The sequence below is a fragment of the Notechis scutatus genome, chromosome 1, assembly GCF_049901735.1.
Source record: "Notechis scutatus isolate UNSWTSFEM ecotype Mainland chromosome 1, rNotScu1.2, whole genome shotgun sequence".
Classification (NCBI taxonomy): domain Eukaryota; kingdom Metazoa; phylum Chordata; class Lepidosauria; order Squamata; family Elapidae; genus Notechis; species Notechis scutatus.
Window position 1 is genome coordinate 324416241 of NC_142009.1, and position 23781 is coordinate 324440021.

The 23781-nt window shown below is 43.8% G+C and overlaps 1 protein-coding gene across 1 annotated transcript in view; it reads right to left on the reverse strand.

The window, feature by feature from the left end:
- Positions 1 to 200: 200 nt before the first annotated feature.
- Positions 201 to 23781, reverse strand: part of ELL (elongation factor for RNA polymerase II) — a 51493-nt gene continuing 27912 nt past the window's right edge. The window contains exons 3-12 of the mRNA XM_087952568.1: positions 20223 to 20344; positions 19770 to 19933; positions 15104 to 15357; positions 14581 to 14705; positions 9325 to 9421; positions 7330 to 7798; positions 5055 to 5121; positions 2655 to 2826; positions 2004 to 2048; positions 201 to 540 (exon numbers count right to left, since the gene is read on the reverse strand). Of these exons, the coding sequence (XP_087808694.1) occupies positions 424 to 540; positions 2004 to 2048; positions 2655 to 2826; positions 5055 to 5121; positions 7330 to 7798; positions 9325 to 9421; positions 14581 to 14705; positions 15104 to 15357; positions 19770 to 19933; positions 20223 to 20344 (1632 nt within the window). The 3' untranslated portion in view covers positions 201 to 423. The remainder of the gene's footprint in view (positions 541 to 2003; positions 2049 to 2654; positions 2827 to 5054; positions 5122 to 7329; positions 7799 to 9324; positions 9422 to 14580; positions 14706 to 15103; positions 15358 to 19769; positions 19934 to 20222; positions 20345 to 23781) is intronic.

A 23781-nucleotide genomic window follows, 5' to 3' on the forward strand; every position in this document is an offset into this window, starting at 1 on the left:
GAGTTGTTCCCCCACACCAGGAACATGAGCTCTCCCACCCACCCCTCCCCAGCCGGTAGAATTTGCAACAGAGCTCAGACAACCCTTTGTTTCCGACTCTAAACTGAACCTGCATTTGGAGGTGTGTGGGGAGAATAAGAATAGTCAATTCTTAGGGAGGAAGATTCATTTCCTGTCATCTAAGAATAAGCAAACTTTCCTTTCTTTAACTTGTTTGTTTTTTAATATCTGGGAAGAGACAGAGTTTAAAATGCTGAGATTAAGCCACATTGGTTCCTGGGTGTGTACAGTACAGTGATGGACTTCTCACGGGGATTAAATCCTTGAGTCACTGAGCCCAGGAAGTTGAGAGTGACTTCTCCTTCGCTGTGGGACTTGTTCACAGGTTGACGTCCATCTGGGTGTCTCACTCATCCCCCAGGCTCAGTGCCAAGACTGGAACTGCTGTTGGTCGTATTCAGCTATCAGTTTTTTGATATGGGCCAGTTTGTTGTGGAGATATTCACAGCGGTTCTTCTCCTGGCTGTAATTTGGATTAGTCTGCAAGGGAGGGGGGAAAAAAAGAAAGAGAATAAGGTTGACTATATTAGGGAAGGGAGTTTGGTCTAGTGGAATAGGCACTGGGTTAGAAACCAGGAGGCTGTGAGTTCTAGTCCTGTCTTAGGCGTGAAAGTTGGTTGGGTGTCTTTGAGCCAATCGCCAAGAGACTTAAGAGTTCTAGTCCTGTCTTAGGCATGAAAGCCAGTTGGGTGACTCTGGGCCATTTTCTCAGCTCACCCTGCCCCACTGGCTTATTGGAGGAGGAAACAATATTATGTATGGTCGTTGCCTTGAGTTACAGATAGTTCTTAACTTATGACTGTAATGGAGTCCGCCCACCCTGATCGCTAAGTTATGATGATCGTAAATCGATCATGTGCACAACCCTGTCAAGCAAACCCACAGTCAAGCGGCTGTCAAGCAAGCCCACAGTCCTTAAGCAAACTATTGGTTGGGTTATGGGTTTTACAGAAAAGCCGAAGTGCCAACGATATTTAATGAAACCATCATAAAATGTGAGTCACACAACTGTGGAATGCTGCAGCTGGTGGTAAATGTGACCCTAATTGCTTAAGCGCCCAGAGTTCAGCCACGTGACCACGCCTCCCCCCTGACCTTTGGAACTCTCAATGGGGTCATAAGCAGCCCCAAGATAAGTCTGTCGTAACTTCAAATGGTTGCTAAGTGACCAGTGGTAAATCGAGGACTACCCATATTTATCAAAGTAATAAAGTCCTTGACTTACGACCACAGTACAGGCAGGATTTTTTTTTTTTTAAAAAAAAGAGGTAGTGCCTTCAATTAAGATAAAAATACCAAATAACTGCCTGTCCAACTTCAGCTAAGAGTTCTAGAAAACAAAACAGAAGGAAGGAAGGAAAGTGAGCAGATGCTGTCATCCGATAGCAAGAAAAATAAGGGCTGGCTCTGGCTTGTTTCTGTCTCTGACACACTTCCATTTTGCAACAGGCAATGCTTACGATGAATTGAATCGTCGCATTTAATAAACTAGCAGTTTATTGGATAGCTGCAATATACATTTGGTCAAATTCAAATAAAAGGCAGAAGAATTTGGGGCTCCGTTTCATTCATTCTACCCTGCCTATAGTTTTTAAAAACTGGCTTTAAAAAAAAAGGGGGGGGGATTTTGAAAGCTTAAAATTGGCCATTATAGGACCTAGCTATATTGGCAGGCTCATTTCCTTACAGCCTGTCTAATTGAAGCCTTCCCCAGATGTGCCGGAGAACAAGATCCAGGAATCAAAGAACCCGTGGCACCGAGGGACCTGCAATTGTGCAAGGAATCAAATCTAGGAAGGGCAGTTTTAATCCCTGTTTTCTTCAGCCAAGCTGCTTCCAATCAAGCCAAGGATTTCTCAAGTGAGAAAATTAGGATTTTTCATCCTTGCTCCTCTCTTATCTCAAAATGCATTTGATTATGAGCAAGAAGCTCAGTGACTCACCTTTTTAATTTTTCGGTATTCTTGCAAGATCTGATCATGGATCATCTGCAAAAGAATGATACATATGCCACGTATTACAATTGTTTTTAAGACCTTCTCTGCAGATTTCCTTCTGCAAAGGCCATCTGTGGGTGGAAGGGGCTGCTTTAGCTTACAGCCAAGATACTTTAGTTTCCTCTCTATCTTCCTCAACTGCCCAGAGAGGCCAGCGGCTGAAGTTGGAAGGGGAAGTGAGGGATTCTAATTTGTCTGAGGATGAAGGTGTGGAGCCTGAACAGCCAGCGTTCACTGGTTTATTTAAACCCACATTGTTTAAATCCCTCTTATATAAATAAGGTCAAAGACACTGCTCATCTAGCCCCAGATGAGGCCACTGTAGCACCTCCCCCAGACGTGCAGTCCCAGGGAGACTCCCTTTCTTCTGCAGCCTGCTATTCAAACAGAGGGGTTACCATCGCCCAAACTTTTTCTTGATGTGGTACTTAAACAATGCACCTCTCCAGGTACTGGTCCTAGCCTTACCAGCAATGACAAAAGATGTTATAATGTGGGCCCGAATTTGGCCAAGGCCTTACAAATGCCCACTGTTGACCCCCCTGTGGCTTGTTCAGCATCGACTACAGGGACGAGCCAGCCCTCTGAGCTCCCCACCTTGTATTCTTCTGAGCCCTGAGAAAGCTGTTTCAGTTCTGAATCCAGCTGCATGAACCGCCGGGTGATCCGCTCAATACGAGCATGCAGGTCACGATACTCGCCGTACTCCGCGTTGAAATCATTCTTGTAGCTCTGACGTTGCTCGGAGGAAGAGATGGCACCGTATTTCCTGGAGCAGGCGATAAGAATGAAAAATGAAATAACCCCAAAGGAAACCACTACAGGTTAGTCCTTCCAAGTTAATGGTTATAACGGAGCTTGTGTCAACCCTGAAGCTGACCTGACCAAGGCCATTTTGAGGCTTCTTCAGTGTTGCCGCACTGGAGCTGAGGGATGGGGGGAGAATAGAGATAGTTGGGGTTTGTAGCCAAAACAAAATACTTTCTCCTGGGAACCAAGGACATTCCCACAGGTGATCGGAGAGGGGAGGAGTGAAGTTACCAGGCAACCGAACAACACCTTGATTGGACCCTGTGACTGATTATTTGGAGAAGGGAGAAAACTTTTACTTTTAATTAGGTGAAAACCACAGGAACATTCAGAGTTAGTTTTCACCAGCTTGTGCCAATATGATATATCCAAATAAAACTGTTCTTTGAGGAATCTGCCCGCCTGGGAGTTCTGTTTCCTATGGCTGCTCATTACGGCTGCTCATGATTGTCATAAATTAGATCAGTCATGTGACAACTGGACCATGACTTAAGTGAATGTGGTATTGTACCACAAACCATAGTTTGCTATGGGTATAGTTTTGTCAAAAACCTGAACTGAGTGCCAGTTAGTGTCATAAAATGCAGTCATGTGACTGCAGGAAGAACCATAAACCTGACTGGAACTTCATTGTATCTTCCCCTTTCCAGGTAGGTTGTAACTTTAAACTGTCACTAAACAAATGGTTATAAGTCAAGGACTACATGTAGGTAGCATTTGCATTTCACCTTCTTTTATAAGCCTAAGCCTTCCACACCCAGGATAATTTATTGATAGTAACCTTCCTCAGCCTACTACTTTCCCAGAGTATTTGGTTTATGGAACAATGCAGCCCATCCAGGGCTTCATGGTGAGGAAGGCTGGTGTGATATTAGGCCCAAAACAACAGTGAACATAAACTCTCAAAGGATAAGGAATGACTCTAATGACAAGAAAGTTGTAAGAACTTGGCAGTCAATATTACGCTATTGTTAGCCAAACAGATGGTGCAGCTGCATTCAGGTGAGTAATATTGGAGGATTAACCAACAAGAAGATTAACAGGAGGCCGAAGACAAACAAAAGGAAGTGTAGCAATTCTTCACCTAATATCATCTGCACATATTATTTGCTGCTACGCTGATGGCCATTAACAGAAGAGCTTAAATGAATAGAATGAAAATGTACGGAGGGATGGGTTGATCAATGGCAACTACTGACCAGGGACAAAGAGAGCCAGTTTGGTCTAGTGGTTAATGCACCAGGTTAGAAAGCAAGAGACTGTGAATTGAAGTCCCACCTTAGGCATAAAAGCCAGCTGGGTAACTTTGGGCCAGTCGCTCTGTCTCAGCCCAAAACACTTAACAGAGTTGTTGCTGTGAGGAAAATAGGAGGAGGAAGGTGGGCTGGATGTTTGCCTCTTTGAGTTATTTGTCAAAATACTAAAGGCAGGATATAAATGAACAATAAAAAGTAAACTAGCCACAAACAATGAATAAAACATCCATCCATCTATTGCTGGTGCACTGGGCCAGCTCTTTTACGAAGGAAAAATCCTAGACTGAATTTTGTCGGCTATACAGGAAGACCTCAACTTGCAACTGAAATGGAGACCAGATTATCCACTGCTAAGCAAGAGGGTTGTTAAGTGAGTGGTGCCGAATTTTATAACCTTTTTTTTGGCCATGTTTGTTAAGGAAATCACTGATGTTAAGTCAATCCTGCAGCTGTTAAGTACATCTGGCTTCTTTCTTTCATTTAATTCTGCTTGTGGGAAACTGACAGGGAAGGTTGCAAAGGGTGATTACATGACCTGAGACGGTGCAAGTTGTAAATACAGTACATGCCATTTCCCAATTTTGATCACGTGACCGCATGGGGGGGACAGACGGATGCTGAAGCAGTTGTAAGTGCAATGACTGGTCGTAAGTCACTTTTTTCAGTGCCACTGCAACTTCCAATGGTTGCTAAACAAACAGTTTAAGTCAAAGACTCCCTTCTCTCTGCTTCAATAATCACTGGAAAAGATATTTCTGAATTTGTTCAAGCATGGCATCTCATGGCTTATGATGAAAGCAGTCCTATCTCCCCCCGCCCGCTATGTCTCTGCATGCTGAAAAATACTTCTGCTGCTTTAATGAGATACGAGTGCTCATACAAGCCCCTATTTTACTGTTCGGTGCAATGGCACCAATCCTTCCATACTCACAACAAATAGTCTGGCCTTCCTGAAGTAGAAGATGGAACACTGGAGCTGTTGCATGTCCTGTTTAAACCTGTAAAAAGGAGAAAGGAAAAAGAGTCACGGGACCGTTGACGTTCTTGGACCGACGCTCTAAAAATCACCCTCAAAAGCTTTGAAACAACTTCACAAGGTTTAATGACATGGTGTGTGCAAATTTGAGAGAAATTCATCAAGATTGGATTAGCTTATCTTTAGGATTAGCTAAAATAGTATCCTTTGAAGAAAAAAATACTGCTAACAATTGTAAATAAATGTGGATAAAGATGTTTGTGGATCAACAAGAAGTATGCATTCATGCAAGGGTGGGAATCTGAAAAAACAGAGCTCAGGATGGCTAGCAAGTGGGCTGCCAGGTTGGATAGGGCTACTTTTGAATGCCATTCGGTGATTATTCAGGGATGTTGTACAGAAAAAATAACTCAGATACTCACGGTTCATTAAAAAAGAGGAAGTTTAATATTGGTACTAACTCGAATGGGGGTGTACAACCTTGGCAACTTTAAGACCTGTGGACTTCAATTCCCAGATTTCTCCAGTCAGCTAGGCTGGCTCAAGAATTCTAGGAGTTGAAGTCCACAAGTCTTAAAGTTGCCAAGGGTTGGACACTCCTGACCTACAAAATTTTGAGTGAGCATTCACTCTAAATTCCATTTTTCAGTTCAAGCGTGGAACAAAAAAAAAAAATTAAGGATCAGAAAGGCTGATCATGACTCCAGGCAGTAGTTTACAATAGTTTAAGATATCAAGGGCTTTACTATTTATTCCATTCGTTCCTGGAGCACAGGAGATACTAGGTTTTATCACATTTGGTAGAATAACTCAGCAGTTACTGTTATCCCTGGAGGAATCAGAAGCTGTTATGAAGCCTTTGATTCAAATAGATATGCCAATTCCAGATAAAGCAACTTCATATTATCAAAATTAAATATAAAAACCAGTAGTTAGCACTATTCATAACGCTGATTGTGTCTTGTGGATCCAAAGTGAGGCTGGTCCATCAAAGCATGGTCACTTTTAGGAATAAAACTGGAGATTTAAGACTGAAAGGCAACCTGATTGTAGACTTTATAAAAGGCCAACTAAACAATATTACACAATGTTACAACAAGGGATACCCAATATTTGTTAAAATAAAAAATTGAACAATTTTTCTATTCTGTCTTGAGATCTATTGTAAAGTTGTTAAATGGGACTTTTTGACAGGATTTTCAACCACTCTCTGTTTACTCGCCCAACGAGCCGTTTCAGATTAGGTAAGAAATGAAACCACTCTGGGGGACTTTTATGGGGTCCCCTAACAAACTTAACCAAACTGAAGAAGCTAAGCAGGGAAATGTTTCAAATAAAAAAAGAAAATACCAGTTACCATGATTCAACTTCCAGACAATTCTACCTGGAATCTTCCTTGACATCAGGATTTAAACCTCCTCCCCTTCCTTATACGTTTTGCGGTACTTGCAGTTTGAAAGCAACATCCACTCAACCCGAGTGTTTGACCATTTTGCAACTTTTAGATTGCTTCACAGTAAAAGGAACAAAGCTACTACAGTTGCTTAGCAGGGTGTAAAAGAGAATCTGGATTGCAATTCCTCACTTCCCCGAATGACTCTGGAGGGTTAAAGCGCTTATGCTGAGAACAGCACAGCCACCACCAGCCTGTTGTGTGCTGGACTTTAAGCCAAAGACCAACAAAGGGAAGCAGCTTACATGGCAGCAGGACTAACACAACCAATCACACATTCCTATTCTGTATGTAGTCTAGAAACCGCCTTTCGATTGGCCAGTCAACTGATTTATTTCCCTTTGTCTCATCTCTGGTTTGCAGGAGCTCTTCAATGCCTAGAGAAGCATAATTTCTCACTAGCTGTTCCTTTTATTTGTGGTACCATGGACTGAATTTGGAATGCTTCCTACTCAAACCAAGATTGTTGCCACTTGGCAATTATATTTTTATGAGCCAATACTCCCCAACTTTTCCTCTGTATATTTGCTTAGGATCAAACCATAGATACACAGGTATTGTGTATCTGTATTGTTGGGACATCCTGCCTTAAGCTAAACAAGTCTTTTCTTGGGACCGCACAGCCGCTGCCTGATCACAGAGGAAGATGCAGCTGTTTTAAAGAGCTGTAGACAGATACCACAGCAGCTCTCCCCCGTGTGTTACAAAGTCCCTTGTTGCCTTTGAGTCTGACACACCACCAAATCCGTCCGTTCCCTTACTGGGTCCCATCCTCACCTGCGCTGTCTTGCGAGGGGCTCATTTTGGAGCGACCCTTCTTTAGTTCAGAGTTTGGCTTCTCGTGGACCTGTTGCTGCTCCTCCTTCCTCTCTCGCTCCTTGTGTTTCTTCTTCCTGGATTTTGAGTGCGCCACACAGTTTTGTTTGCTTGTCTGGGCAGGGTCTGCGGCCGACCGATTTGCTGTCCGCCTTTCGGCCGGCTCCGCCATTTCAAAGTCTTTGCCGTTATGGTTTAGATCATTGCTGACGTCAGCAAGCGGGTCATGAGGCCTAGGTAGCTCCAGAGTGGGCAAAAGAGAGCTAGAGCTGACTGAATCAGCCGCCGACATGGTGGGCAAAGAGGTCTCCTTCCCATTGGCGGAGTTGAGTTTGCCATTGAAAGTGGGCTGAGTCCTTTGGGCACAGTGAGAGATCCTTGGCTTTTTGTTGGCGAGGGGGTCAATGAAGTCCAGGGGCTGGGGTCGCTTCTAAGGAAAGGAAACGGAAACAAGAATAACGCCGAAAACAAGTGTTTCAAAAGCATACAAAGGAAGAACTGGACTTATTTGAGAATAAAAAGTATCTATTGCCACTAGGGGGCAATGCAAGGCCACTTTTGTGTTCATTTTGGCCTTTACTTATTTTTCCTAACCAAAAACCAAAGTGCCAATAATATTGCTATTCTGGTGTTATAGTGCTTTCCCTCTCTTCATAAGACTTCCACCTCTGTCGTTCTACAGATGTCTTTCCTTTGGCATTTGGGCAAGTTTGAAACGTATGGACTATTCAGCATATACACCTGTGTGCGTGTGTTTAAAGCAGTAGTGTTTTTCAAATCTGGCACACCTGTTAAGGTGTGTGGACTTTGACTCCCAAAATTCTGGCTGGCTAAGGAACTCTGGGAGTTGGAAGGCCATTCGTCTTAAACTTAGCAGGTTTGAAAAACGCTGGATGTAAATTTAAAACAGGGATGTTGAAACAGAAACAAAAACTAGAACTGAAGAAACATTCTTGGAAGAAACATTTTCAAGGGGGGAAAAAAAAAACCCTCAGAAAAGTCCAGCTGCCTTTTGGAAAGCACCTTTGGGACAACCATGACCTGGCTGAGTGAGAATCTCCATAGACAAGCAGGGATGTTGAAAGCTGCACTTTCCTAGATGAAAGTGCTCAACTCTTTAGCGAAATCCTGCTAGCCTGACCACAACAGCTTTCGGTGTCAGTCACGGAAACTTTTCTGAGCAGGGCTGCTCAAGACCTCTCCAGAACCTTCCTAAAAACTAAGCCTGGGGTTGGGGTTTTTTTTTTTTAGGAGGTGGGGGGTTGGGAGAAGGTCATCTTTCCCCACCAATCCCTCCTGCAAAGCAGCAGCAAGAAATCTTATGGAACATATCGGCAAAGCCTTTAATTCAACTATTTGACGTTAGAAAGGGTGGAGTAGCTTGGTTGTTGAGGAAGGGTGGACAGGCTTATTTCCCACCCAGGAAAGAGGGGCCAGTGAGTAGCTCCCCTGCGTCCTCCAGCTGGAGAGGAAGCTGGAACCCACCTGTGAGCAGCCACGAATCGTCAGGGGAAGCAGAGTTATGGAGACCTGCTTACAAACCACCTTTGGACAGAATGGAGGGTAAGAGGAAGGCAGATATGGGGTAACAGTTGCAGCATGCCAAGACCAGCCAGCATGGACTTGGAAAGGCCCTTTGCACAACCAAGCGAAACTTGCACTAGAATAAGGGTGTGTGTGTTTTTTTTTAAGATAATAGCAAGGCCTCCCCACTATTTGCACTAAACCAGGGGTGTCCAACCTTGGCAAACTTTAAGACTTGTGGACTTCAACTCCCAGAATTCCTCAGCCAGCAAAGCTGGCTGAGGAATTCTGGGAGTTGAAGTCCACAAGCCTTAACGTTGCCAAGGTTGGACACCCCTGCACTAAACCCTGGAAAGGTCTGATCAATCTGAAAATGTTCCTCTGCCTTGTATCCTGGATCTAATATGTAAGCCGTGAGAGTTTGCCACTTACCTGGGGAGGGGAGGTGGAAACGTTTGTGGTGTCTCTTGGAGGACTGGGAGCAGAATTCTCAGGGACGCAGCTGGGATTCTGTGACTGGCAGAGTTTCCTGGGAAAAGAAAGGCCCAGCATTGGCTCCCAAGCAAAGCATTAATGACCGAAGCCATTGAGCCAAGAGCCAAGTTAAAACATTCTGGACCAAAGTGCCAAGCATTTTTTTTTTAAAACCTCCATTTAACGGTGGAAGGTATTTATTACATATCTATCTATATATGACCAAAACTCTTGTGTTTATCTGTTTGCCCCCTCAGATTAGTCCAAACAAAACCACAGCATTTTTTGACTCAAGAAACCTAAAATCTACCAACTTAAATAATGAGTAAAAATCCACGATCCATTGTGTGGAATTAATATTTCCATGATGTTCAGAGTTTTATTCACAAAATTGTGGGTATTGCAGCATCCCCACAGTAATGGGATTGTGATTTCTGATGCTCCTTGCCAGCTTCCCATAAAATCAATGGGAAAGCTGGCAGGAAGTTGAAAGTTTGCTTCCATTCCCTCTGCTTTTTTGCCTTTCTGAGGTCCACCTGTTTATCAATTTACGTAAGTAAATATTGACTTATTATTGAATGAGTTCATTTGCCACTACAATTATTTTTCTGTTTGTGATATATTATGATTATTACTTTATTTTTATCTTTATTATTACTTTGTTGATTTGCATGCACACGGAGAGCTTATGCACCGGAGACAAATTCCTTGTGTATCTTATCACATTTGACCAGGACAATGTAATGTCGTGTAGTCTAGCATATATTGTATTGTATTGTGTTGTGTTTGTTGTATTGCATTGCATTGCATTGCATTCCTATTCCATTCTATAAACTCTTCTTAGATATCATGGGCACATCCAGCATTGAGATGAAAAAAAAAAATATGGCCAGCCTAACTTTTATGTTTATTCTGATCACATCAGATTGTACTACCTTCCTCTCAAAGGATGACCCATGCAAGGATTGTCTAGTGAACATTAAATTTTAGGCTGACCATATTTTTTTACCCCAATGCTGGATGGTTTTTCCCAACCAGAAAGCCAGCAAAGGCAATCATTTTGAAGGATATAAAGGCTTTTTCGCAATTGCAAAAAAAGAGACAAAAGTAAGTGTTCGCCTGGCCAGACTCAGAGTTCCCCAACTTCCAGGGCTGTACAGGGATGTGTGCCGGTGTGCAGGCATGCACATGCATGCATAGGAAACTCGCATAAATGTTGCTCTTCCTCATTGCTAATTAAGCAAGAGATGGCTCAATTTCACCCATATGTCACGTCTTCTGTTTCTATTGCCATGTTTTTCATTTGACTCCCCCCTAACCCAATTTTCTTTTTTTGCTAAGGCAAACAAGAACTCTCTTTCCTTTTTCCTGTCCTGTTTGAACAGTTTCCATAGTTTGTAAACCCAGCTGGCTCAGAGGAGAGAAGCTGTTGGTTTAACAAGAATCTGAATGTCCAGGAGTTTTCTTTGGCAAACGAGAGGGACTGATGGGCACTGAAACCCAACTACTGAATTATAATTAAATGGAAAATTACAAATTATACACAAGACTGCATAGAATCAGGCCATGGAGTGGAACAGTTGTATCAACTCAAGTCCTCCAGGGGGAAAAGGAGGTGGTGACTTTTTTGCCCCTTTCCTTCTCGTATTTATTTTTTTGGCCTGTGGATAAGCAGTAACCTAAAAATAGAGTGTGGAACGGATGGAGCCGCCTGGGCAAACAAAAACGAACCCAAAGAAGCCCAGAAGGCGACAAAGTATATTCCAGTTATTACAATATAATTCTGTGTTTTGTCCCAAGAAAAGCAAAGGAACAAGTTTTGCAAAGTGGCTCAACTTCTCTTATTCTGTTTTTCATCCATTTGCTTGCCCCTAAGAGGCCCATTCTCTCCCCCCATTCTCCAAAACTGAAAATCACGAATATCACTTCCAAGGTTCCTGCGATTTCATGCAGATTTTAGCCATAGGTTTCTAGGCTTATTTTCCCAGGGATCTAGACCAGTCTTTTTCAACCAGCTGCTGAGCTTTAGAAATACCGGTCTAGAGCAGGGGTCGCCAACCTTTTGGACCTCAGGGACTACCAAACTCATAATTTTAGATCCCAGGGACCACGAACTGGTTCTGTGGGCGTGGCCTAATTTGTGGGTGTGGCTTGGTAGTCATGTGACTGGCTGGGCATGGCTTGTATGTAAATATTATAAATATTTATATAAATATTGAATTTTTTTTATAAAAAAGAGCAACTTTTACCCAAAACCAGGCAAAGCAGGCAGGCAGATTGAGTTGCTCACAGAAACACAGATTCATTCAGAAATCTATCTATCTGCCATTGGCTAGCTCAGTCTGTCACACAAAATTTGCTTGCAAGCAAACTCACAAAATTAACTCACAACGCACCAAGTATGTAAATATTGAATGTTTTATAAAAAAAGCAACTTTTATCCAAAATCAAGCAAAGCAGGCAGATTGATTTGCTCACAGAATCATTCATTGATCTATCTATCTGCCATCGGCTAGCTCAGTCTCTCAAATTTGCTTGCCGTGAGTCTGCACTGAATTTGCTTGCAAGCAAACCTTCAGTCCTAAGGGAAGCAGAGCTGAAGATCTAAAGACTAGCTAGAAAGCAAGAAATCCAACCATTTCCTGCTTTCTAGCTAATCTAAATCTCCCGGCACAGTAGAACAGATGATGGTCAGAAAAAGGAAAAATAGCAACTTAGCAGACAAGTTTGCCAGGTAAGGAGTGAGTGGGCAGGGAGGGTTCCCGCGGGCCATGTGGGCTGAGCAGCCTTGTATTTCTGCGCAGCCTGGATTAATTGCTTGGGGGGGGGGGGTGCTCTAGGGGTGAGATTTCTCTGCGGCCCACCAAAATTTTCTCACGGCCCACACGTTGGCGACTGCTGATCTAGAGTGCAATGAAGATGATTGAAGAATAAGGAATGTTGTGGAACGATCCCTAGAATTCTTAAGTCAGCACAATCTGTTAAGGGATACCTGGAAATAAAGTTTAACAACAGATTCTTGGGCTTAATCTCTGTCAATCTCAACTCTGGGCTACTACAAATTCAAACTTAGGTTTTAAAGTGGTATTTCTCAACTCTGGAAAGTTGAGGATTTTTGAATTTCAATTCCTAGCATGCTGGCTAGGGAACTCCAGCAGTTGAAATTCACACATCTTCAAGCTGCCAAGATTGAGAAACACTGTTCTAAAGCGTTACAGATAATCCTTGATTTACGATTGTAATTGAGCCTGGAATTATGACAGTAAAATGCCAATGGGCATTTTTTTTTTGCCAGAAGACAGAGATAGATACCAGAAATGGGCAAAGAACCATCAAAAATCATGGTCTTGTGATCCCAGGATGTTGCAAAGAGCCATAAAAGTGAGCCGGTTGCCAAACTCCCAAAATGGGATCAAGTGATTGCAGGAGTGTGTGTGTGTGTGTGCATGTGGCCAAAAATGGGTAAGTACACCTTTTGAAAAAGGTTTGCCATAACTTTGAATGGTCGCTAAGCAACCAGTCTTAAGTCGAGGACTACCTATATATGCTGTATTCCACAGCAGAGCAATCTGCAGCTTCCAGGAAGGGCCAAATCAGAGGTGGTATTCAACCCGTTCAGACCGGTGCTGGCATACCGGTAGCAGAAATTTTGGCCAGTTTGGAGAACCAGCAGAAACCACCTCTGGTCGGCCCACCCCCCCCCCGCCGTTACCTCTTCTATATTCCCTTGTTTCTTAGCTCAGCTGATTTGCGCTGCAGGCAGGATTGTCATGCCTCAGCTGAGCTAAAAATAGCTCAGCTCACCAGTGTTAACAGAGGTCAGTCAGTGTTTGAGGCCTTCATGCGCGTGAAAAAGTAGGAAACAAGTTGGGAAAACTACCACCGGGTCAAATGTACTCTTAGTCGGGATGGACAATCTGGGCATTTCCAGACATTGTAGAGCTGAGCAGCTCAAGTCAGCATGGCCATCGAAGGGCGATGTCTGGAGTTACCGTCTCACAACTCCATCAAAAACGATGGCAAAAGACACAGCAAACTTGGCCTTTGTGACTTACACTCTGAAAATGGTTGCTGCCCTCAAGAATATCCTTCCACTGCCATCCATAAAAGCAACTTGCAACCAGGTGGCTGGAGTGGAGTCAGTAATAGGTTGCACCAGCATGAACCACAGCTGCCCTGATCTGAGAACAGAGACGAGCCTCCCTAAGATGTTAACTTTGAAAGGCGAAAAATATTTGTCATTTTGGTCATTCTGACAGAGAAGAAGAAACCCCTGCCAGACTCCAACAGGAGATCTCAATCTTCCTTCTGTCTGTAGTTGCCAGAGAATATTCTCCAAAAGCAGATCCCGAGACAAAAAGAACAAAGAAAAGAAAAACTAAATGAGGAAACTTATCCATGACCCGGGTGGGGGAAGGAAGTAGCCTGCTAGTAACCAGTGGATCAGTATTTATACTTCTTGCTTCTGCTCTGTCAGTAAAATCAAGCAGGGTATGAACATTCTGGATCCTATTGATCAAAGCGTGTCATCTTACAGGACCCAGGAAGTGTCTATTCTACTTGCCTTCCAGAATGATGTCACCCAAGAGATCTGTGCAGCTCCCACCCTTATGATGTCCAGGAAATCTACTAAAAATCTGGTTGGGACTCCTAGGCCAGGGGTGTCAAACTGGATTTTTTCGAGGGTCAGATCAGCATTGTACTTGTTCTCTGCGGGCCAGCCCGCTGGGGGGGTGGGGTGGAAACAGGATGGATGGCAGATGGCCCCCAGGCCCCATTTTCAGCCTGGACGGCCTCCTGCAGCACTTTGCCAGTCAAAACAGGGCAAGGGGGGCCCTGCATACAGCCCCCTGCGCCCCGTTTTCACGAGCAGAGACACTGCAGGTTGGTCCTTTGCTATTTACAGGCCGGATTCGGCCCGTGGGCCTTGAGTTTGACACCCCTGTCCTAGGCCTTGGAACAAGGTGATTGTGCAGCTTCCATTTATTTGGTTTGGCTTATGGATGGGATGTTTTGATCCTTTGACTGGCCATGATCTTTTTTCATGTGCATTGTTTTTGCTTTTGATCTGTAAGCCGCTCAAGGAATGAGACGCAAGCAAATAAACCAATAGATAAATAAACCTCACATAAATTCTAACACCTAATACTGACGTACGGTTAAACACCGCCAACCGATTGGTGCCGATTCTGAAAGAGACCCTGGAGCTCCTACCGGAAAAGGATCCTCTTCAGCAACTGTTGGTCTCCTTCTGTGTAGCCGGGCCAATCCTTCTGCACTTCTTTGTAAAGATAATCTTTCAGGGTGCATGTGCTGTCTTTGGCATTCACATTTGCAACCTGTGGGTCGGGGGGGGGGAAGGAGTTTAAATGTGCTGGATGGGAGCCAGAGATCAGAGTATAATTGCAGCCCTCTAAAAGCATCAAACAAGCACTTAATTGCACCAAGGTGGCATGAAAACCACACATCGGTGGGGGTTCTTTTTGCATTTTGCCAAGCCACCCGTTAAGAGAGGGATTCAGCATTTCAACGAAAGGCTTTGCTTATCAGCCTGAAAAGGTTCTAGCTCGCATGAATGTGGAACAAAAGCTTAACAGTCTGAAGTTGGACATCCCTGATTTAGATAGTTTAGTGAACCACCTCAGACTGTCCTCAATGAAGATGAGTTCATTCCTTCAACAGCTGACCACAAATGCAGGTAAGGCATTTTATGACAATATCTGAAATATGAATTTACCTGCTGCAAGAGGCTGTCCAAGGAATCCTTATCTTGCGGAGAAAGGCCATCTTTTTGCAACCTAAGGAGGAGCTCTGGTTTCTTGTAAGGCTTGAGAGCCAGCAAGTGCATCACTCTATCTTTGAAAGGCCTCTGGGAGACGGCACTGTTGCCCTTCTTGATGGCGCTGGCGAGGTTGACAGGTGTTGGGCGTATCCGTGAGGGAACAGTGTCGGAAATCCCTGATGCAGGCTTACGCATCTTAACGGTCTTTCCTGTGGATTGGGGAAGTTGGGGGAAAGAAGACAAAGCACAGGAGCACGGACCTTTTAAAATTCTTTTCAGACAAAGTGAGCCTGGGAAATTAATATTCATACACTTAGCATGCCCAACAAAGCAGGGTGATTGACATCTAAGTTACTTCTGCAGTTCTTAAGTTTGAGATTCTTTCTTTTAATAAATAAATGGCCAGCACTGGGTCAACCAGAATGGAGATGAAGCAAAAGTACAGATTTATAACTATTGCCATTAGCAATAGTTAGCTCCAAAGACAGGACTTTAAGTAACTTATAGCCGAATCTGTTAAGGCTTTGTGAGTCATAACCACTTGTTTTATCTCTTGAAAAGGATCAGGAACCAATGAAGCTGTTGTGACAGGAGAGTCACATCCTCTGTCTAAGTGGCCTGGTTTCAAGTCAGCTGAAGTTTCTGAACCATGCCAAAGATAGCTCTTCTTAAAAGCATACATATTGTGCTTTTGCGGCTAATGCAAATGTCACTATGGCTGTGAACCCCTATGAAAACTCCTTATGGGTCATGAACCCCCTTCAAAACTCCTTATGGGTCATGCCGTCCTAGGCCTTCCCTCTATCATTAAGTACTTTCACCGAGTTCAGCTGTCATGAATGCTTTCACTCTGATTTCTACACACGGCAGGAAGGTCAACTCAGCAGCCAGCATTGTTCCCTTCATCTCTATGATTAATATGATAAATGGTTGCTGGTCCAATTCAGGCACTGGCATATATGACGCCTCTCTATTTTTAATACTCTATTGACACTTATTCTTTCTCTGTTTGTGGTGTAATCTGCTCTTCTACTTCATGCAGGTACAAGTCCTCACTTCACAAAGCCTGTTTTTAGATTCCCACCTGCTCCATTAGGCAAAGCTGTTGTGATGCAGGATGCTAACACTAGCCCTCCCCAACCTGCAGCTTTTTAGATAGGCTAGATCAGGGGTGTCCAACCTTGGCAACTTTAAGCCTGGAGGACTTCAACTCCCAGAATTCCCCAGCCAGCAAAGCTGGCTGGGGAATTCTGGGAGTTGAAGTCCTCCAGGCTTAAAGTTGCCAAGGTTGGACACCCCTGGGCTAGATTATAGTTCCCCCAAACTGCAAAGACTCAAAGCACCACAGAATCCTGGAGCTGGAAGGGGCCATTTTTAATTGAAAATAGGAATCCAAATGGTAACTTCTTAGATTGCTGTGCAATCTCCATATAGCCAATCAAAGGGAGCCTACCACCTCTGAACTCCTCCCCGTGTGTGTGTGTGTGTGTGTGTTCAAGTCAGTGTTAACACCTGGTGACTGTAGTTTTCTTGCCAAGATTTTGGAAGTAGTTTGCCATTGCCTCTTTCCTAGGACTGAAAGTATTATGATTGACCCGAGGTTACCCAGCTGACTTTGTGCCTAAGATAAGAGTAGAACTCACAGACTGATGGTTTCTAGTCCGGTGACTTAGACACTACATCAAACTGGCCCTCTTGTATAACTTCTGAATTTCTCTCGAGCATTCCAAAATTATCAGAACAAGCCATTAGGGCGAGCTATCTAGAAACATGCACATTCTTCTCATTTGCTGCTCATCTTAGCCACCAGCTGAGAACGAGTGAGAGAGCGCAAGAGAGAAAAGAGGCGACCCTAGTTTGCATGCCACAAATTGGGGACAGCTGTCCCAGTTCTGAACTAGAGTGCTTGACCTTCACAGAAATTTTCCCCATATTTTAATTCACATTCAAGATTTCATAGGGGCTTTGAAAATGTTTCATTTAAAAAAAAAAAAAAACAGTTCCCGCATGCCCCAACTGACAATGGGATAAAAGCCACATGAAAGGCAAACGTCAAATAAGAGGTAAAAAGAATGTTAACAGTTTTCTAATAAAAAAAGCCTTTTTGCCTCTGTGTATATCTAACCCTTTTCAAAAAGTGTGTCTGTCTGTCTGTCTGTCTGTCTGTCTATCTATCTATCTATCTATCTATCTATCTATCTATCTATCTATCTATCTATCTATCTATCTTCTATCTATCTATCTATCTATCTATCTATCTATCTATCTATCTATCTATCTATCTATCTATCTATTGTGATGTGAGTTTGTCTTTGATTTGGTGGTTTCAGCAGTGAGCCTAGATTGTTGAAGAGCTGTATAAAAAGCATTTATTTTAGAAAAAAAAAAAAAACCAAATAAGAATATATTTCCAGCTACATCTTGTGTAAAAAAAAAAAAGCCCCACTGAGGCTAGCTTCAATTAACCCAGTTTAAAGCAGTCAGGAGAAACACATAAAGTCAGGAGAAACACACGCCGTTAAGCAGTCGTATCCAGGAAGGCACACCCATGTGAGAGAAGACATTTTCCCAGTCCAACCTTATGATTTAATTTAAGGCAAGCAAGTTTCCTACACACCAGCAAGTCAACCTCCTCCTCAAGCTTCTCTGATAAGGATTGCTCCAGCAAACCCCTTGTGCTTTTCCCAGAACAGACCACACTTCCTTCCTGAATGCTTGACTTTTGGTCTACTTGAAATGTCTAACTGACTCAGAAAATGATGAGTCAGGGTATCTTGCCAACCATAAGCCGATTACCCCTACAGCTTCTAAGGTTCAGATTCGCTGATGATGAGGGGGGAAATACTGGCCAAGTTATGATTTGGGGAAGATCTCTCTCTCTCTCCTTGGCTTGAAGACAAGATGGCACCAACGATCAGATATGATACATCTAGTGCGCTTTCCTGTCGCCGCAGCTCCTCCCGAGCGCCCGTTTGCCCCACCCGCCCGCCGCGCAGTTCAATCCACATGCTCCTTCTGCCTGCTTGCCTGCCTTCTTCGTTTCGGAGCAGCTTCGCTGATAAAAAGAGGCGAATAGTTATTATTCTCAGCCGAAGGTGCTCCGAAACGAAGGCAGGCAGGCAGGCAGGCAGAACGGGCACTGAATTGAAGCGCGCACGGGCGGGCGGGGTGGGGGTAAGCGGGCGCTCGGAGGAGATGCGGCGACAGGAAAAGCCACCCCCACCCCAGCTTCTTTGAAGCAGTTTCTTCCTGGGCTGGTGGAGGAGTGAGAGAGCGACTGAGAAAGGAACGAGGCGGGAGGAAACTGAAGCCACTGAGCCAGAGAGCAGGACAGGCTTCGGTTGCTTCCTACCTCCCTTCTTTCATTTGTGTCCTTGATCCCCGATCCCAGCAGCATTCACCGAAGGCGAAGAAAGCCGCCATTTTTTTTTTTTTTATTTGCGGCCCGGTACAGAGTGCTCCACGGACCGGTGCCGGTCCATGCAGCCCGGTGGTTGAGGACCCCTGATCTAGTGAATGTGTGAAGGGCAGTGAACACTGCGCTGCTGCCCTCTAGTTACTCTGGGGCTAATCTATCTGATCAGGTGGTTCTCAACATATCATATTGAGAGACCTTTGTTGGAAATTTTCTAGGTCAGGGGTGTCAAACTGGATTACTCTGAGGGCTGGATCAGCATTGTACTTCTCCTCCATGGGCCGGCTTGGGGAGTGGGGTGGGGGGGGGGAAAGAGACCGGACAGATGCCTCCTGCAGCAGCCTACCGGCCAAAACGGGACACGGGTGGGCTGCATGCGCCCCCCGCGCACCCTGTTTTGGCCAGCAGAGTGCTGCAGGTCGTCGTCCAGGATGAACATGGGAAGCAGGGGGCCACACACGTCCCCCCAGGCACCCTGTTTCGGCTGCCAGAGGCACCGTGGGCCAGTCCGTTGCTATTTCCAGGCTGGCCCAGCAGGCCAGATCTAAGCACCCTGAGGGCCGGATCTGGCCCACAGGCCTTGAGTTTGACACCCCTGCTCTAGATGATGAATGGGAAGCTGTGCAAGATTCTGACACTTGCTTTTGATGAAAGGAAGAGGGAATGAATGGTGGTGGGCAAGAAGCAGTCCACTGGGCCAAACCTCCTACCAGTCTGGATGCCCTCCAACTGTGTGGGACTAATGCCGACACTCTCCAGTCAGCATGGCCATCATGGCGGAGACTCCCGGTAGAGAGAAAGGTTGATTTAACTCTTTGCGTCTCTGCTGTTTGTTACTCAACGCACTTTCCCCTCCTGTTTTGAGAAAAACGAAGGATGCACAGGACTGGATGCCTCTAAATCGGTGTTTTTCAAACTTGGCCATTTTTAAGATGTGCAGACTTCAACTCCCTGATTCTAGCTGGCTGGAGAATCGAAGTCCATGCCTCTTGAAGTTGCCAAGTGTGAAAAACACTGCTCTGAACAGTTACAAACAGCAAATTTATCTTCTTGGAGGGAATGTCTGTAATCTTCAGTGCCACTATTAACGGCTACATACGCAACTTTTCACTCTTCTAAAACCTTTCTCCTTCCAGGTAGGTGTTGAATTCACATGCATCCCCCCCACCACTACCTCTGTGCTAAGCACGAAAGCCCCAGGCTCACCAACGTAGCGCCCTCCAGGCTTGATGACAATGGCGCCCCGGCTCCGTGTCTCTTCTTCCACCAGGGCCATGCTCTGTTTTGCCTTCTGGTAGGATTCATCGGTGGCACAGACAGTGATTTTGTCCTGGATGCTGCCAAGGCAATCCAGCTGAATGTTCCCATTGCTGTATATATATATATATATTAGGGGAGAAAAAAAAGGGGGGGGGGTTAGAAATTAAGCTTTTGTCACAATCGCTCTCATTATATATCCCACTGAAAGTGAACTGCCAGCCTGTTGCCTCCTGGGTTGCCAACCTGTATTATTCTCTTGTTCACTAAGCCCTTTGTTCCAGGCCATGCGCGATGCACACCACGCTCTTTTAAAAGAGGTGGGTCAGGCTTTGCAGGGGAGAGCGCACAGGCACGTCTACGTCAGGAAGCAGCTCCTGCAAACACAGAGCATTTCCTCACCTGGACACATACTGCTGGATGCAATCAAAACTCCCCTGAGGGCTGTCCTTGCCAATATTAGAGAGATAAAAGGAAAATGTCCGAACTCCTGTTGGGCAGTCTGGTCTCGGTATTGAGATGTGCTGTTTTAGAAGAATAGGAAATATAAATATCTGTCCCGGCAAGAAAGATTTAAAAAAAAAACAAAAAAACAGGTCTGAATTCCAATGAAAGAAAGCACAGCCAATTATGAGGTCTAATTAAATCAAAAGATGGGCGTTAGTGGGGATAGGAGGAAAATCCGGTGCGTCTACCCAGAAAGAGATGCAGCCTTTTTGAAGGACCTAAGAAATGAGAAGGTGGTTTGTTCCAGGTGAGACATCCACTCGACTAAATTAAAAGTCCAAATTTCAGAACCTTGGGTATAGAAAAAAATATAAAATTTCTACTTCTTCTTCATGTGTGTGTTTTTTTTAGTTTGGGTTTTGCTCATTGCTCTTTATTTTTAAAATATTTTTGTTGTTTCTTTCTTGTCTGTCTCCCCCCCACGCCCTTTTCTCCCCCCCCCCACTTAAACAGGTATTCATTGACTTACGGCCACACAATTGAGGCCAATATTTCTATTGAGACATTTGTTAAGTGAATTTTGCTCCATTTTATGACCTTTCTTGCCACAATTTGGTTAAGTGAATCATTGCAGTTGTTAGTTTCTGTTTTAAATTTGGTGCTAGCCAAAGAAAACAAATATATATATGTGTGTGTGTGTGTGTGTATATGTATATGTATGTATGTGTGTGTGTGTGTGTGTGTGTGTGTGTGTGTGTGTGTATATATATATATATATATATATATATATATATATATATATATATATGTATATGTATATGTATATGTATATGTATATGTATATGTACATAATACATACATACATATACATACATACATACATACATATATATATATATATATAAAATACTAAAATGTAACATCTATTTTTAAATAACTGCCAACTGTAATAATAATATCTTTAAACCTTGATAAAATATAATTTAAAAAAAATAACACGAAGGGATAATCAGAAGAAGATAGGTAATTCCAGAACAAATAAAAACCAATAAAGAGAAGATGAAATAGGGAAAATAAAGCAGATGGTCAGTAGAGCCTCTCTTAAAGAGAAAAGTGACAATGAAACAACTGGAAACCATGCAAAAGAATCTCTTGGGGTGAGAAGTTACAAAAATTTAAATCCTTCAAATCCTTATTCTATGTTCCCATTTTGGTCCATGGTAGGTTCATAGAAGGGGTTTCTCAAGGAAAGCTGGTCCACCATGAAATTAACCAAAGGCAACGGCAGAGAATAAAAAATCTTGGGGTTCTATTGAGGCTAAAACTCTGGTCTAGAAGCACATACTGCTAAATAAAGAATTGGGGGTTAGAAGTGGCTCGCTACAGTTAATTCCAGAGTGCTAATAAATCCAGTGGATTGCATATATGTTCTTGCATCCATGCAGGAGAGAAAAAAAGAAATTATATATACATACATGTTCACGGTTGTTTGTTATAAGCCCCAATGACATCAAAGCGATGACTTGGAGTTATTTGTGTGATGGGTGACATCATGGGCACAGGTGTAAATAATAAATCCCCCCCCCCCCAGATAACCACACCAACATGTACATGTTCCCTCATGAAAAATAAGTAAACCATTTAAAGCAAATGAATACCCCCCCCCTTCCCAAGGTGGAGGGGAAAAAAGCCTGTCAGGAAACACCTTTCTGCCTGAAAAATCTACATTTTCTTTTTGCTCTTAGTATGAATATGAGCAAAAAGTCTTTGAGTGTTCTGGAAGCATCTCTTCTGCTGCCACCCATAGCTACTGGCACTTGGGTGCTTTTGCAGAATTTCTTTGACAGACCGAAAGCCACAGGTCCTCTAAGGAAATGCAGTGAAGCGCAGAAAGGGTCACCCTGCACGATTTCCAGTTCCCCCAATTAACATTTCTGTTACGGGCAAGCCTGTTTCAGGACTAGAGCGCATCGTGCCACCGGTCCCTGGGAATTATTATTTATGCCAGACGCTCGAGGGCCTCTGGGCCTCTCTGCAGATGCAGCAAACCCTCTGATGGCAGACTGAGGCTGAGGCTGTTTATTCCTCTGGACACCACCTGCCCTTAAAAATAGAAGAGCTGCAGCTGCTGGTTTTGCTCCCTACAAGCAATTGTTCGAAACAAAGATAACACCACTAAAATGAGAAAATGTTTAGTTTCGGCCAAGTACTCCCAAGAATAGAATAACGGCCTTTTTTCTTTGTTTCTGGTGGAAACTAATACCTGAACTGAGAAGATTTTCAGAAATAATGAAAGAAATTTCTTCTATGACATTTATCTAAGACTTTTAACTCGAGTTGAAGCCCCCCAAAGCCCATTACCTCCCACAATTTCCATTTGTTACTTTCCTGAACTCTTAGAATGGCTTTATGTACCCTCTTAACTTCTCCCATCTGGTATACTAGACGTGTATAGATTTCTATAAGCTAAAAAAATTTCAAGCAGGTTTCATCTAAAAAACAAAGGCTCAGAAAGGCATTTCTCTATTTAGCATCTGAGTTCAGTTGCAGCAGCCCTGATCATTTGTGAATCTTGACCTTTCAACTGTCTATTCATGAAGCCTAGGAAAGGCCCTCAAGGGCAGGGGTCTCCAACCTTGGCAACTTCAAGACCTGTGGACTTCAACACCCAGAATCCCTCAGCCAGCCATGCTGGTTGAAGAATTCTGGAAGTTGAAGTCCACAGGTCTTGAAGTTGCCAAGGTTGGAGACCCCTGCCCTGAGGGAAGGAGGCATTGAGAAAAGCAAGCTCTACTAGAAGTGGCTTTAAAAAACCAACGTCTGGACCTTTCAAAAGCTTGGAAGATTTACACCTGAGGGACACCCTCAGATATACAGACTTCAGCTCCCAGAACCCCCAACAATAAGCCATGTGGCTGGGTTGAGACTGACACAACTGGAGGACACCCACACTGATATAACCTATACAATCTTAACCATAATCAACATGGGTGGGGTGATGAACAGTGGCCCAGTAATTATGATACTGTTATCCCTCAAACTTCCCAAGGTTACCTCTTGCCAGCTCCACTTGAACCCAAGAACAGTAACAAAGAAAACATATATTTAGAGCCAAGCTGGCAAGCTGTCACTATGATCTGTTGGATCAGACCAAGGTCCATTATGCTACCTCTTGCAACAGCTAGTAACTACGAGCGTGGAAGATCAAAACTCTGCAGAGTAGAACATCAAACACCTGTCTGTCCTCAAAGTCTGACTAATAAGGTAGACTGTCTCTAACGAAGGAGTTTTTTTATTTTAAAAACATTTTCATCCATGGGAACAATCAGACGCTCCACAAACCTGCCCAATGAATTCAGCAATGGTAAAGGCGGATATATAAATCTTTCCAAGAGTATCACAGAGGCCCTATTCTTTTTCTTTTAGGCCTCTTTTAAAACCGTTAAATGTTTTTAAAGCACGACACACAGGCTGTAAGGGTGGAAGCAGCTTCCCAATGACCCTCTGCCTCCCA